This window comes from Camelus bactrianus, chromosome 12 (assembly GCF_048773025.1).
Source record: "Camelus bactrianus isolate YW-2024 breed Bactrian camel chromosome 12, ASM4877302v1, whole genome shotgun sequence".
NCBI classification, from domain to species: domain Eukaryota; kingdom Metazoa; phylum Chordata; class Mammalia; order Artiodactyla; family Camelidae; genus Camelus; species Camelus bactrianus.
This window is the reverse complement of record NC_133550.1, coordinates 4,405,300-4,421,554: the sequence shown is the minus strand read 5'-3', so window position 1 is coordinate 4,421,554 and position 16,255 is coordinate 4,405,300. Positions and strand designations below refer to the sequence as shown.

The 16,255-nt window shown below is 46.6% G+C and overlaps 1 protein-coding gene across 29 annotated transcripts in view; it reads right to left on the bottom strand.

Moving 5' to 3' along the window:
* The window catches only part of LOC141579338 (trafficking protein particle complex subunit 9-like), a 147,232-nt gene that overhangs the window by 110,927 nt on the left and 20,050 nt on the right, over positions 1-16,255 (bottom strand). For 20 of the 29 annotated variants that reach the window (XM_074374550.1, XM_074374548.1, XM_074374534.1 and 17 more), the window contains 4 exons: positions 14,713-14,872; positions 10,941-11,660; positions 5,324-6,845; positions 4,674-4,853 (listed from right to left, as the gene is read on the bottom strand). Coding sequence is in view for 1 of the 29 variants with exons in the window: in XM_074374551.1 (XP_074230652.1) it covers positions 6,320-6,835 (516 nt within the window). In the remaining 28 variants the exon portion in view is untranslated. Of the gene's footprint in view, positions 1-4,673; positions 4,854-5,323; positions 6,846-9,766; positions 10,186-10,940; positions 11,661-14,712; positions 14,873-16,255 lie in introns of those variants that run through there. The other 9 variants (XM_074374528.1, XM_074374531.1, XM_074374537.1 and 6 more) reach the window with 8 other exon arrangements.

The following is a 16,255-nucleotide window of genomic DNA, read 5'->3' as shown; positions in this document are numbered from 1 at the left end:
GCTGGGCTCCCTCTACAGCAGGACTGCTTGGCGACCAACTGTTTGTCCACTTGCTCCTCGGAGACCATGAACTCTTGGAGGCCACGTGGGAAAAAGGAGTGAGACAAGAGGTGTGGGAAGAGCAAAAAGCAAAATCACAGCCCAAGTCCCAGATTCAAGGATTCTGTTTCAGAAGAAAATAATAAAATGTTTAATACGTATGTCATTTGGCTATGATTTTTCTGGATCTTGGAAAGCAAGAGGTTGGTGTTCTAGTCTAAAATCCAAGTTACATGCAAAGAAATGTACATATTCATATCCAAAGGAAACCAGAGCTGCTCAACAACAGTTTGCAGTTAAAATCAAAGGAACTTTGATAAAGGCAATCTCTCTCTCTCTCTCTCTCTCTTTTTTTTTTTTTTGTATCATATAGTTGTAGAAGTATTTGTATAACTAAGTGATGGCTACAGCCTATGATTCTGCACTGGAGTGTTTGGGGCTGAGGAAGCCCAGATTACATGCACTGTGTAAATACAATCACACCAAAACACTGACAGGGGCCCTACTGCCTGAGCTGAAGTTCCAAAGCAGACAACCTTACGTTGCAAGACAGCTCTCATTAGAAAGTAAGTAATGCAATGTTCTGTACTCAATTACATACGTTATATGGGCCATTAAGCGATAGTGCATCTTGTCTAATGAAACCCCAAAATAAATTGTTAACATCGATTTTCTCCTTCTGACCCTTCTTTGCTAAATTTGGATATCAAACCCTCACTCCATACGGAAAGCTCAGATCTACGCTGCAGCAGGTTACATCCCGTGGAAGAAAGCCTATCAAGGGAGAACTGGAGAGTTTCCCTTCAGAAGCTGCTAAGTCTGGTTTTGCACCTGTACGTCATTTGCAACCACGTCAGCGTCAAAGGAGTAAGACCTTACCTCTGTGGGCCAAAATCACTGCGGTGCTTCTGAACCATTAAAGAACACTGAGCTTTGTGAAACAGTCCTGAGGCACTTAAATCGTACTTTTTGTGAACGGCTCCAAAACTTACCCAATTCACCAATCCAGGTACAACAGGGAGGTACCGGAATTAGTAGATAGAACATGCCCTTGAAGTCTGACAAGGCCCTGCTTGAATCCTGCTACAGCATTGACTAGCCGCTAAACGGACTAAATCCTTAACCCCTCTGAGAAGGCTTCCCAATCTGCAAAAGGGGGCTGCCACCGCCCACCTGGGAGACATGGATGTGAATGTAACACGCAAGTAGTGCGGCCGACTGGTACCTGACACGAGGCCTGGCTAGTTTCCCTCCGCTGACCTTCTTCCCCTTTAAACTTGCATTGTTCCCCCTGGTAAGGGTCAAGCCCCCGGACCAGACTGCCCGATTCTTCTGTGTATTCCTGGATACATGCCTAACCTTTAGGAGGCCAGAAAAAGAACTATCTCCTCCAACGTCACTATCAATATTCTTAAGAGTCTGAGTTTTTTTAACTCTATTTTGCAGGGAGACTATTCCAGAAATGTCCAACCACCATTCTCCACTTTGGCTCCTCTCCCAGCGCCCGTCCCTTCTCACTTCAAATCTTCTGTCTACTGGCCTTTTGTTGTTGGGAAAGAGAGTCCACTAGGGTGGAGACTCCCTAGGCCTCTGTCCCTCCCTCACAGGTGAGTGTGACTACATTCTCCCCACTCCCCACTCCGACTCCAGCTTCCGAGGAGGTTCCCCTCCAGGACAATGCAGCCCCTGCATCATCCCAAGACGCGCAGGTGTGGCCACAACCCTCCCTTCAGATTTCTTCCTGGGTGGCCCTGCCCACCCCCAGGACCCTTAAGGATAAATGCCATTGCTCTGAAAATCCCAAATGCCACTGACTGACACACCAAAGCTGCATGGTCTGGGCTTTCCTCCAACCCAGGCACAGCCCTGCCCCGACTCAGCCTCAGTCTGCACCTCTCGAGATGAGCTCATCCACCTGCACGGCTGTGAACACCAGCTAAGAATGACGACTCCCAACGTGTATCTGTGGTCCGGCTCCTTCACCTGAGCCCCAGGGCCATAGAACCGAGTACATTTTTGAGGTCCTAACTTGGATGACAATTGGAATCTTAAAAATGCCTCATGTCCACCATTTACTCTAGAGTTCGATTCCTGGCAGGTACCTCCCAGGCTCCCAATTTTAGTAACAGACCCAGAACCCACCTAGGTGTTTGAGGTCACATTCAATTTCCCCTGTTCCTCCCCCCGGCCCTGCCCTGGAATCAGTCCTGTCATTTCTATCGCTAAGCGAGTCTCAAGTCTGGTTCTTCAAGGACCACGGATGGAACCCCACAAGCTGAAAGGAAGGTGCAGTGCGTCACAGTCCTCCGAAGAGAGCTCCCTGGAGGGGGAGGCATCTCCTGCCGCTGGTCACCTCAGAAGGCACTGGATTCTCACAAAGGAGGCCCAGGAGAAGGGACTCAAGGTTCTCCTGTGGTCTGAACTTTGAAGGGCCCGAGGTTTTGGGCAGTTCCTTGTTAGCAGACACATCTGCAAGTGAGCAGATGAGGATGGGGGAACCCAGGCTAGGCTGTTCTCACTCCGACCCCTGGGCTATCGGGAGCCATGGGAAAGGCCTGTGTTCAGGGCACAGCCCAGCCTTCACAGATCCCAGCCTGCATTTGCCAACCCAGATAGCCTAGACTCCTACTTGCGACACTTACTTCTGTTCTGTTCCCCCCCAGAATGTGATGGACTCTTTCAGAATGTCTGGCCTGTCTCAAGCGAGACCAAGTCAGTGAATGATGAAGTGTCCACAATTGGACCAGGGCATGAAAGGAGAAACAAGGTCTCATGACCAGCATGACGGTGGTGGCCAAACCCTTTCCCCGGGTGAGATGAACCAGGGTGTGAGTGAGAATGCAAGGTCACTTCACGGCTGACGGTGGTTTTGGAGACTCACTATCGCAAACTAACCACACGGCCGGTGGACGTCAGCTGCAACAGACACGGAGTCAGCTATTTACTGCCACCATGTGTTAATAGTAAAGGCTGGTGCAGGGAGGCCTGCATGGCTGCTGAGGCAAACCACAGACCCTGCCCTGAATTCCCACTGGCTGGAGCAGAGAGGAAGCTACGGTCCCCTTTAGCGGTCCCTGTGTCCACCAGATCCAAGTGAGCCAGCTACTTAGGAGAAGGCCATGTTGTTCTGATACTCAGAAAAACCAGCCTCGTAAAGGGAAAATAAGAGTGGCATGGAGTTTAGACCCGCTCCTGCCTCTCTATGAAGGCAAAGTAAAGTAAATGGCACGGGGAAGGTGAATGCAAAAACAAAAAACAAAAAACCAAAAAACGGTGACTGCTTCCTCCAACAGCATCCCCTGCAGCTGCTCATCTCCGAGCCTGCCACTTTCTCACCAGTGACCACCGTCCAGGAAGCTCCATCACTCACGTCACACAGCGACAGCCCGGAACCGCGTGCCAAGCACGTTTGTGTGAAAGCCAGAATCAAGGAAGATGCTGCAGATTTTGACTTTTCAAGTTTAATACTCCATGAAAAAAATCCCTCAGCAGCCGCCTAAATCAATTCGCATCTCGCTTCTTCAAAACAATCAAACAAATTTAATAAGGGCGCATTTGTCACCAAACATAAGAAGGACCAAACTGGTTCCTCAAAGCAAGGATTTTAACAGGTATCAAACACCAGTGGGTGATGTGCTAACAAAGCAAAAATTCCAAAAAAATAGAAAATAAAAAGATGACTAGGATAATATATGGATCAAGGCAACTGTTAAGGTTTTTGCTTTTTAAAGCGATGGGGACAGCACGGAGGACAATCTGGCTATTTCCAATGCAGGGTGTGCACAGTCCACTTTTCAGACGCAACAACATGCTCACAGGGCGGTACAAGATAGAAAGGGAAATAGAAAAAGGAAAAGAGGAACAGCGAAAATTAGAAACACATGAGAACAAAAATAACTGAGAGCAATTACAAGAATTTAGGTGTGTTTGGTGAGGACATGGATGAGGGGACGGTGAGACCCACCCTCACCTATTGTTCCAGGGAAGGCAGGGGCCTGAGGCGAGCGGCGCTGCCGGGGGACCCCAATGTGGTCAGCGCCCCAAACCTAAACTTCACCTAGATGCATGTAGACAGCTTTTGAGCTACAAAATGTGGTCGCATTTCAAGCTGGACAATTTTACTCACTCCCACCAAGAGTAACAGGAGAGAATTAGGCTCTGTTCCTGCACCAAAGCATTGTTTAAAAAAGTAATGACTGTGGAATAGTAAAAGCAACAATGGAGTAAAAGTGACTGGAGGAGACCTTACTTGACCCGAGCTCACAGGCCGCGTTATCTCACTGACGTTCAGATGCTGGCTGAGCCTTTACGGTACCAAAACAGACAGACCCACCAGGAGGGAGGTTTAATGCGCTGCTGTATTTTGATGCCGGGAGCCATGCCTTGTACACAAGGTTCTGGGTAAACAATGGTGACAGTATCAACCACTATGGGCTAAGCACACAACCAGCTACTCCGCCAAATCCCAAGGACAGACTTCAAAAGGCAAAAACAAGCTGGCATTCTCTGCTGGGTCTGCAGACTCAGAGCCAAGCAGTTGCTGAGCAAACATGTCACCAGTGCCTCCTGTGACAAAAGAGGAGGCACTGGTCAGGGGGCTGGGGCAGGGCTCCAGGCTTCCACTGCTCACCCACCATTTTGTCCAGGGGGAGATGTTGGTCCCTCCTTACGTTGCACCGATGTACCGACATTAACTGACGCCTGGGGACTCAGCAGGAGGTGACAGGTGACGGGAATGGAGCCAGCCTGGGAGTGGCACGGTGCTGGCATCTGTGTCCTCAGCTTTGTCCAGGCCACAACATCTGCCAGTTCATCTACAAGAAACAGAAGGGGAGAAAGCCGTGTAGTTCACGGGGCCCTGTGAGGACAATTACAGGTCATGGCCACGACATGCCTCGCCCCTTCCTTAAGATATAGATGTATGTCCGGGGAGGAAGAGAAAATTCATCCAGAGCCCGCCAGGCAACACAAGCAGGTGGGACTCGGGTCCCCTGTGCCTGTCACTCACAGGACTGGTCTGGACTTTCTTTTTATCAATTCTCTGGCATCTTCTCCTCCAACTTACCAACAACCAGAAAGTAGAATCTGATTTTAGACTCACAGAGAATCGCAGAAAACCTTCTCCACATCAGGCCCGGCAGCACGTGCCAGGCCCTCAGACCGTACCTGTGGGACCGCCATGAGCCCTCTCCAGACTCAAGGCCCGAGGCCGTAGGTCGGGGGGGCACAGATTCCCACACTCTCCCCAGCAAAGGGGGACCACCTCTCGGCAAAGACATCTCACCTTCTTCGGCCCGAGGGATATCTCGATGGATACACAGGGAAACAGAGCAGAATGTGGGGGGGTAGGCAGCCCAGAAGAGCTTGTCTGCACTTCCAAGGCAAAGTGGGTCCGTTGACCTAATCACAGGGACAAAGTGAGGACGAATCTTTCCCTGCTGTGTCCCATGCTCCGTGACACGCTTTTCCCTGCGTAAGGAGCTCATTTGGAATCCCCTGGCAGTGTTTCTGTTGTCCTAAACTGGCATGGTGGTTGTCAGGCAGGGAGAGAGGGCCTGAGCCGTGCAGGTGCTGGACCTGGGAGGCAGGAGACACTGGCTCCACCCCCAGCTCAACCAGCACCTCATTCTGCGTCTCAGGATTCAGCATGACATCTATAAGCAAAGGGATGAGATTGTCCCAGGACATGCTGCCAACAGGAATGAAATGACAGCCATGTAAAGAAAGTTTCCAAGTTGCCACATTTAAAAATGTAAGCCCCCCAAAAAAAACCCTAGAAACTGATTTTAAGAACATATCTTACTTATTCTACAGTATGTAAAATACTATCATTTTGACATGTAATCAATAAAGAAAGAAACAAATAGTTTACATTCTTTTTACTAGACAAGTCTCAGCGTCTGATGTGCATTTGACCTACAGCACATCTCAGCTCAGAGCAGCCTCCTCCCCAGCTCTCCTAGCATCAGTGTCTTTGGCTACACTATTGGACATCAACTCCAGGGGTCACACCAGGGGAATTGGCTGAAAAGCGGGAGTAAGTGTCCATAATAACCCTAAAAGAATCTCTCTGAAACAAAGGCGGATTCACTTTTAAACGTCTGAAAACCGGCGGGTTTCACCTCCCTCACGCCTTGGCTACAAGACAGACCTCCTCCTTGCTGATCCCTTTCTGGATGTAGGGAAGCAACCCTTCACACAGCCAGGGTGTCCGGGCATCCAGGTAGACTTTCCTGTTCTCTGTGTCCAATCCCACAAAGTCCTCCTTCTCAAACAGGTTTTAGAGCAGGAGGATCTTGTCCCCAGACTTGTCGGATGCACAGTCCAGACACTTGGACTTGAGCATGATGAAGAGAAACTCAGTGAAGTCCTCGAACCTCTTCTCCACCACCCTGCAGTCCTCGTAAATTGAAGGCCACGTCGGTGCGCGGCTGCTCGGCCACCTCCCCATGCAGCACAAAGACAAAGAGCCGAGAGTCATAGAGCGTGGTGCCATACAGCTCCTCTGCACGTGGAGCTTCTCGAAGGTCTTGGCCAAGAGGAAGTCGGTAATGGTGACAAGGCCCACGACCTTGCGTTGGGTCTGGAAGTCGCTCCACCCATTCTTGGGCGCATAGTGGTGACTGTAGTGGATACAGAGTGCCCACTGCGAGCCGCAAGGTATGATCTGCCTCACCAAGGAGATTCGCTTATAGATGCAAAAGAAATTCTCCTCTGAGATGATCCCCACGGGTTGGACCACCACGGGGGGAGTCTGGTGGTCCTCAGCACACTGCACGTAGTCAGGGATGTTCATGTTGCAGGCCCTGAAGAGAGGGAAGAGGAGACAGAGGTACATACTGTGCTGAGGGCTGCGGGCCTCAATGGGTTGCGGTGACCTGGTGTGTACCAGTCAGATGGCAGGGGAAGCCCAAGCAAAGCCGTGGGTACAGTTTGTCCTCAGCGTCTGCACATGGCTACCGCAGCTCGGATCACAATACGCAGCTTTTGGTCTAGGCTTCCGCCCTCTGCAGAAAAGGGTCATTTCTTGTTTTCTGTTTCCAAGCACCTAGCCAGGCCCTGATGCAAAGTCAATGCTCAAAACTGCTGAATAAAGTAATGAATAAAGGAACTGCTTCCAAACCCCTCAGCAGGATATAATGCAAAGAAACACAGTAGGATCAAAAGACCTGGATTTCATCTCCAATTTATTTGAACTCCTAAGCTGCAGAATACCTGATAAGAAAACTTGCTTTGGGGAGGAGAGTACAGTTCAGTGGTAGAGCACATGCTTAGCATGTATGAGGTCCTGGGTTGAATCCTCAGTACCTCATTTAAAAAAAATGAAACAAATAAATTAACCTATTTACCCCCCTCAAAAAATATTTTTTGAATTCCAAATTCAAGAAAAAATAAACACCTTGCAATTGACACAACTTTGTAAACATGAGTATACTTCAATTAAAAAAAAAATCCTTGCCTTACAAGAATATATCTGGATTATGGAACTTTACAAATGTAAAATGCCTAGGGTACCACCTGCATAAAAAGAAGGAAATGTACAAGTTTACTATCCCTCATTTATGAGCTATATTTCCTTTGGGGGGTTTATAACCTCTCAGAGCAAATTTTCTCAGATTAAAAAAGAAGGAAAAATTACCGGATTCTCCGTACTGCTGAAGAATCAGATAAACATATGATAGCATCTGACTCACAGAGTTTTCTCAATAAATGCTTGTTGAATGAATGAATAAACAAGCAAAATGAATGCTGCTCCCTGCCACAGAGCATCATGTTGGTACTGCCTGGAAATTCCAAGCCCACGTTTCACCCGACTCTACACTAACCATGGGTGACCTGGGCAGGCCTGTGTGCTCCTCTTAACCCCAGTTTAATCATGAATAGAAATGAGGGCAATAACACAAACCTCATAGGGTTAGTGAGCCATTACTGAATTGTATCCCAACTTTGCAAGATGGAACCTTTAAAGAAACTTGGGCAAAAAGTCCGTAGGCCCTCTCCATATTATCTCTTACAACTACATGGGAATCTACATTATATCTCAAAATAAAAAGTCTAATTTATTAAAGAGGCTATTGAGGTTAAACGAGCTCACTGTCTCAAATAAGGAACACACAGTAGAAATAGGTCAATGCCCAGCCCATGAGATACACTCAGTAAACATTCCCACTGAGCCCACTGGTCCCTCCAACTTCAGAGCACGATGATGTGTCCTCATGGCCAGAGGCCCCTGAACCTGAAACTAACAAAGCTAATGGTCCCCACTTTCAAGATCCCCTGCCACCACCATAGGACTAATTTTGTACTTGTAATTTTTTCTTTATATTAAATAGAAAAACGTAATTGCATAGCCTTCAAGCCACCAAAACGTGACTACAGAGATCATGATGGCAGCCCTTCTTCGTGAAACAATAAAATGAAAAGCCATTTCCACAAGATTTCTGTGTAAATCTACTAGGGAACTTCATCCTGGACTGAGAGGAAGAGGACTGGGGAGGAGGGGGCAATCTGCGGCACACAGACCCATGGGCCACCTGTCCCACGATGGACTTTACACCCAACACTCACCCTCAAGGAACTTCAAAATAGAAACTGACAGAGTGCTGTGGACAAGATTTTTTTTTTTTTAAAGAAATCCCTTATTCCCTCGCAGGTTTTGTTTCTACCGAGAAACAAATGTCTTATGTGTATAATGTTTCACAAAACACTTAAATTATTATCACCCCAACTTGACACATTAAGAAACTGAGGGAGAGAGGTTTATCACATTGTGCAAGATTAGAGAGAGGCAAAAAAAAAAAAAAGATTTGAGAGAGGCCACGTCGGACACCGTATTTAACCCAAGCCCCTGTTCCAGTGCTCACACTAGAAAGTGGGATATACTGCCCCTTTCCTGCCCTCTCCCTGCAATAAATCTCTGAAGACACATTCTCTGCCACCTGGAATCACAATCACTTCAATTTTCCACAAAGAGCTATGTCACATTTTGGATGTGTCAAAATCTATATGTTGAATGGGAGGAGAGATTTGTATTTTCTGTTTCTCAAAGGAAACATGGCTTAAAAGAAACTGAAAAGCACTTTTCTAGTCTATGTCTTCATTGTGCAGAGAAGGAAACGGAGGCTCAGAAGAGATGAGGAAAGGGCCTTATTAACAAATATTGCCTCAGCGCAGCACCAAGCCAGCCTTGGGCACTTCTGGGGGAGGATCTGGAAGGCCCAGGAGAATGAGTCTTAGAAAACGGAAAGAGAAGCATACAAGGCCCCGTCTCTACACCACCATACCATGAAGTTCCACCAAATTACCCAGTATGGGTGCAGCCAACATTAAGGTGGGATAAACAGGTTATAGAAACCTGGAAGTCTCAACCATAGTGGAAATTCCAACATTTACTTTGTTTTTTTTCCCAGTTCAAGCATCAGCTCAGTGGGCACTCTGTACCAGGCACTACACGAGGCCTGGGGTTCTCCCAAATACACAACTCTTATATCACGTGAGCAAACCACACACAGGCCCACCAGAAGGAAAATGCCCACAGATAAGGTGGAATTAATGAAACTGAAAGCAGCCAACCAGCATATATTACTAGCAAAAACGGTGATGCTAGAAATAGACTCATGGACATAGAAAGCAAACTGTGGTTAGCAGGCAGGAAAAGGGGGATTAACAGATACACGTTAATAAATATAAAATAAATGACAAGGACCTACTATATAGCACAGGGAACTATATTCAATTTCTTGTAATGAGTTGTACTAAAAACAATCTAAAAGATATATAGATACATATGCATATGTTTATAACTGAATCTCTGCTGTACATCTGAAACTAACATTCTAAATTGACTACACTTCAATAAAAAATAATTTTAAAAAATATGTAAAAATAAAAGCAACGCCATTTAGAAAAAATAAAAGAATACTCTGATCCCATTAGCTGTAGGTGCTGGAGAATTCTGGTTACAAACACCAAGTCCACTGGATCACTCCAGCACTGGCTGTCACTCTTTCTGACCATCAGAGAGTCACTTGGCTTCATTGAGTTTCTTTTCTCTTCTGTGAAAGGCTTCAGTTTGCAACTAACGATGTATAGAATCTCATCATTCACAAACCCAACAATTAATGAGGACTTCCCATGGGCCAGGCTCTGGAAATATGAAAATATAGGGTCCGAGATATTTTCATGGGTAGAAGAAATTTATGCCATAAAGACATTAATTCTTCTTGCTTTGATAGACTGATTCAATACAATTCTGTTTAGATTTCCTACCAGATTTTTTATGGGTAACAAGATAATTTATGGTCAGGAACAACCAAGAATCTTCTTTAGAACCAGCACTGGGAAGGTGTGTATAGGTCAATCATTTCCACTGGTCTTTCTGAAGTGATGAAAACGTTCTGGAATATTAATGGTTGCACCACTGTGAATATGCTAAAGCTGCTGAATTGTAGCATTTAAGTGGGTGGACTTCATGGTGTGTGAACAATATCACAATAAAGACGTTAAATGAAAAAATATTTCTTGACAATTATTTTTCCCTCTATACAACTAGTCTGCCCCACAATTTAAGAAGAACCAAAAACCAAAACAAACCAAATTTTGCCAGGAGCTCTTTAGGACTGCAATGTCCCTGAGTCCCCAACGCCTCTGGTGGTGCTGTTCCTGTTAACAGACCCTAGCTGGGCTGGGCTAGTTAGGGACTGTAACTATCTTTTTAAGATCGACGGTCACACGTTTCACCCTGGGAGAGGGAAAGATGGAGGATGTCACAGCCTCATGCCTTCAGCTCATTTTTAACTGAATCAAGCCTTGCTTTCAACACTGTAATCCCTATCACTATAAAAACAGTGACATCATCAAGCACCGCCATCATAACACGTGAAAGTGTTCAAGGTACTTACCTGGGGCAGAAACACTGAGGGAGGAGACGGAAGCTCGCTCAGCACTGACGCTCCCTTTTCCCGACTCCACCAGGAGAAGCTGGGGTTCACAGCCGGAGGCTCTCAGCCCGGGGAGCAGCGCCCACACCACTGAGCTGGCCCCCAGGGAGAGGGGAAGGGAGACGAGGGCAGCCCAGGGGTCGCGGGGCAGGGAAAGCCGGGGGGGGGGACGCGGGCTGTAGCCCCTCTCGGAGGCCAGCCCCAGCCCCAGGCGCCCGCCCCCGTCCGGGTCCGCAGACCCCGCCCGCCCGGGACACAGCCCGCCTAGGGGCGGGGACGGGCCGGCGCCCGATGAGAGGCAGCTCGGGAGGAGAGGACTCGCGGGCGGGAGAGGGGAAGGGGACGCCAGCCGCGGACTGAGGGGAGCCCGGCTGGGGCGAGAGGCGGCAGGTGCACACTTGGCCCTGGACAGCTGTGGCCGGGGCGCCAGGGCAGGAGCCAAAGTCCTACCGGGCGAAAGAGCTGAGAAGCCTTTGGGGCTGATGACCGGTTCGGAGTTGCAGCTTCCAACCCTCGGTCCAGCTGGCACAGACTGCGCATGCGCAGGAGGGCCAGCGATCCTCTCTGGGTTCTGCAAGAGAAGGTGGGGAAGCGAGGGACGGAGAAGATGGGAGGAGGATGGGAGAAGGGGAAAAGTGGAGGGAGAGACATGGACAGGAGGAGCAGAGAGAAAGCAGGGATCTGGAGGGTGGAGGAGAGTAGCAGTGATGGAGAGAAATAGTTTTAACTCTGGGGGCATCCTGAAGGAGGCAGCAGTCCTGCCTCTGCACACTTCTCTAACCCTTCAAGGCCCGCAGCTCATATTTTACGTCCCTGGCCCAGCCCTCCACCCAAGGCCTCTGCAGGACCCCTACGGGTATCACACCCGTTGCCCCAAAGTGGAGCTGGGTTTCCTTTTGCTCTGGGAACCAAGCACCCGCAGGTATTGTCGCTCAGAACTACCTTGGAAAGAGTACATATTCCCCTTTTACACGCTGGGACACAGGCAGGCAAGATCTCTGCCTTACCTCCACTGTCCCAGGTGTTGTGCTGGCGGGGAGCGGGAGGTACAAGGTCAGATCCCAAAAGGAGCATACTGCCTGAGTTTTGGTGCATAGTCCCCATCCTTCCTGGGTAAATCACTCCCCACCCTCGGGGAACCATCAAGGGCACACAGTATGTCCCTGGGTGTGGGATAGCTGCCCTCAATTCCAGTGCCCAGCTTGCTAGGAAGATAGGAGTGTTACTAAGTCCAAATTCATTCTCCTTAATGCAGGACAGGCCAGTAAGTTGGGAGACCAGGTGTTGGGGCATGGAATAGCAACTTTCTGTAGACCTAGATGGCAAACTAATGTCCTGGAAAACCATCTCCCCAAGTCAGATTTCAGTCTCCTTTCCTACGAGCTTGGTTTTTGCAATCTTCTTGATGTAGTAATTCTTTGTTGTTAGAATCCTTTGTTCTTGCAGCTATCTGCCTGGGTCAGATCCCTGTAAACCTCCAACAAAACAAACGTTATTTTCTATTATGTAACTTGTTATCTTTATATGAATGGAAAAGTGTTAAAAATCCTTAAAGGACAGAGCATTCAAAATAGGCTCTCCTGTATATTTTAGGCTCTAGGCAACATTGTTTTACAAGCAAGATGAAGCCTAGGAGACAGAGCACAGGGTTAAGTCAAAGGAACAGATCTAATATGGAGTCAGATTTGTTCTTTTCTATTACCAGGGCAGAAGACACTTGAGGATTTAAATCCCTTTAAGTTAAAAATAAGTAATACTTTAAAGGAATTTACATACATAGGTCGGAATGTGCATAGCATATCTGGAAAACACACAAAGGATTGTAAACAGTGGCATCTCCAGGGAGGGCTGAAAGAAGAGAGGATGAGGGAAAACTTCTTTCACTTGTGTATTTTTGTGCTCTGTTTGAAATTTTTTAACCACATGCATGTATTTCTTTTTCAGTTAAAAAAAATGTGTAATTGAGCAAAGGAGTAGCAAGCTCAGCAAATACAGCAGCCATGGAATCACTGAGCCATCACTTTTGATTTCAGCCAGGAAGCATTCATTGACTCTCTCCTATGTGCCCAGTGCTGTTTTAAGACTTCTTTTATTATTTTTCATAAAATAATTTAGTGCTATTCCTCACCCCTGCCCATGGCTGGTGGAAAACCAACTGAGTTTTTATTGAGTTGTTTTCCAAGAAGTAGAGATCAGTTATAAACAGAACACATCTTCAGGGCAAAACAGGCGGAGTGGTTTTCCAGCAGGCCAGATAGCTATGAAGGATTTTCAACAGAGGCACACAGAGCCTGAGAGAGAAAGCCTCCAGGACCCTACAAAAAGCTGCCCAAACTGCCTTCTCCATGGCACTACTGAAATAGGAAAGAAAAAATCTGACTCCATATTAGATCTGTTCCTATGACTTTAACCCTGTGCCCTGTTTCCTAGGCTTAGTCTTGTTGGTTCTGCACCTTTTGTAAAACAATGTTGCCTAGAGCCTGAAATATACAGGAGACCCTATTCTCAAGGCTCTGACTTTGAAGGATATTAACACTTTTCTATTCACATAAAGATAACAAGTTACAGAATAAAAAACAACATTTGTTTGTTGGAGGTTTACACGGATGTGACCCAGGTGAAGAGCTGCAAGAACAAAGGATTCTAACAACAAAGAATTCATACACCAAGTTTGCAACAACCAAGCATTCCCACTTCCCATTTTTAATATAAGAAGAGCCTGAAATCTGACTTGGGGTGATGGTTCCCCAGGACATTATTCTACCATTTCTCAGCTGGCTTTCCAAATTAAAGTCGCTATTTCTTGCCCCCAAAACCTGGTCTCCTGATTTATTGGCCTGTAATGCACGAGCAGAACAAGCCTGGACTCGGAAACACAGACATTGAAAGTACCCATTTGGTATATTAAATGACCTGCTTCTACTCATCTTCCTGACGTTTTATTCTCTTGACCACTCCTGCTATGTTTATGAAAAACCTGTCATGTGGACACATTTCCACCTCTAGCCACTACCCTTCCAGGTAAGAACTGATGCCAAGAAGGCAATGGAAGTTGCTAGAAGGTATTACCTGGACAAAATAGAGCAGAAGTGGGTTCTGGCTGATGTTCAGGAGCAGGCTGGAACACCTGACAAGATGTTATAAGTATGGATAGACAGCTGGGCACCAAAGGAGAAGCTTCTAAACTTCCATGAGGGACTTATTGGATAGGAAGGAAAAGTCCCAGACTATAGCTCGGATCCCACCACGAGCTTCCTGGGCGAGTCTGGGCAAGTAATTTAAAATTTCTAGGCCCGTGCTGTCCAACATGGAGCCACCAGCAACATGCAGGATTATGAAGTTATTCTGTAGCCAGACAGAATTATAAAAAGACATTTTATTGCAAAGGCCCAGCAGGTATAATATTTAAAAACGTTATTGTTTATCTTGATCTAAAGAGTTATTTTTCTATGTGTAGGTTTCTGTGGTTTGTAAGGCCTGTGACTAATGATTCCGTTACAGTGAAGTATTTTGAAATTATAAGTTACTGGACACAGTACCCTCATATCACAGTTGAAAAAAACTGATCCACATAAGCAAGGTGATCTGACTTATTAGTTATGAGCAGGGGCTCTGGGGCCAGCCTGCCTGAGTATAAATTCTCACTCTGCCTCCAGGGGGTTCTGTGTGAATCTTGGACAAATTATTGTTGTTTTTGTTGTCGTTGTTATTATTTGTGCCTCTTTTTCCTTACCTTTTAAGTAGCGAGGAATATGTAGACTCTATCTCCTACTGTGTTGGCAGGATTAAATGAGTAAACGTCTGTGCTGCCCACTTCCCTGGGTTTCAGCATTCTCCAGGCAATCAGTGCCAAACTCAGAGGCATTCTCCACTGTCTTCGTCAGTCTGGGATGCTGTAACAAATTACCGTGGGTCGGGTGGCTTAAACAACCAGCATATTCCTTATGGTTTGGAGGCTGAGACTTTCAAGGTCAATGTATCCTTGAGAGGATTGCCAGCTCGAAGATGGCTGTCTTCCCAATATCTTCATATCCCAGAGAGCAGAGAGAAGCAAGCACTCTGGGGGCTTGTATAAGAATTCTAATCCCATTCATGAGGGCTCTACTCTCATGACCTCATTTTATCCTACTAATCACCTCCCAAAGGCCCCACCTCCCAAATACCATCACCCTGGTAGATGGGGTTTCGACATATGGATTTTGAGGGGTTGCAAACATTCAGTCCACACATCGGCTAAGTCTCCCCAACATGCAGTCATCAAACCTGTAGCTAATTTCAAAGTAATATTTATGTCTCTCTGCCCATTTCCATTCCTACATCCACTATCACTGAAGCCCTGTTACATTTTATTCCTTATTTTTCTGGTAGAGATTTAATTGATTCATCTAACTCCAATGCTCCCCTCGCTCCAGTCTGCTTAACAGCCATGCCAGGTAGGTCTTCCTTAAAACACCTTCCCACTTCACCTGGTTGTTTTTTAGTTGTAAATGTCAGAATCCTCTCCACACCCCATCCTATACCTTTAATCCGTTACACTACGGCTCACTATGTTATTTTCCTCCTACCAATGTAAGAAATTTCCATAAGCTTAAGAGCTTAAACCAGCACAGATTTATCAGCTTATGGCTGTGGAGGTCAGAGATCCAACACAGTTCTCATTGGGCTAAATTCAAGGTAGCACAAGGGTTCCTTCCTTCTAGAGGGTCTAGAAGAGAATGTTTCCTTGTTGTTGCTGTTTTTTTCCAGTTTCCAGAGGTCACCCACCTTCCTTAGCTTGTGCCCCACGACTTCCTCCATTTTCATGGTCAGCAGCCTTTCTGAACATTGCTCTATGGCTACAACTCCCTCTGATTTTAAACTCAGCTGGGAAATGTCCTCCATTTCAAGGACCCCTGTGATTACATTCGGCCCACCTGGACAATCCAGGCTACTCACCCTATTGTCTCATCTCAGGATCCCCTTGTCCCATCCCATTCAGGCATTATGAATGTGGCTGTGACACTCACCTTGTGTAACATTTCCTCTCATGAGCATTTTATGGTTCAAGGCACATATGAATGACTTTTTGGTTTTCTTCCTTAGCCTTTCTACATTCAGTATGTCTGGTGAGATTATATGAATCCTTTTTATTTGTCCCCCTGCACTAATCTTTAATAATGTATCATGGGTTTAAAATGCTAACTGATAGACAATTTAGAAGACAGAAATCCTCTAAGATTTTTGTCCTAAAATATCTGTCATGCATTTTGCCATGTACAGTAACATGTCACAGGTGG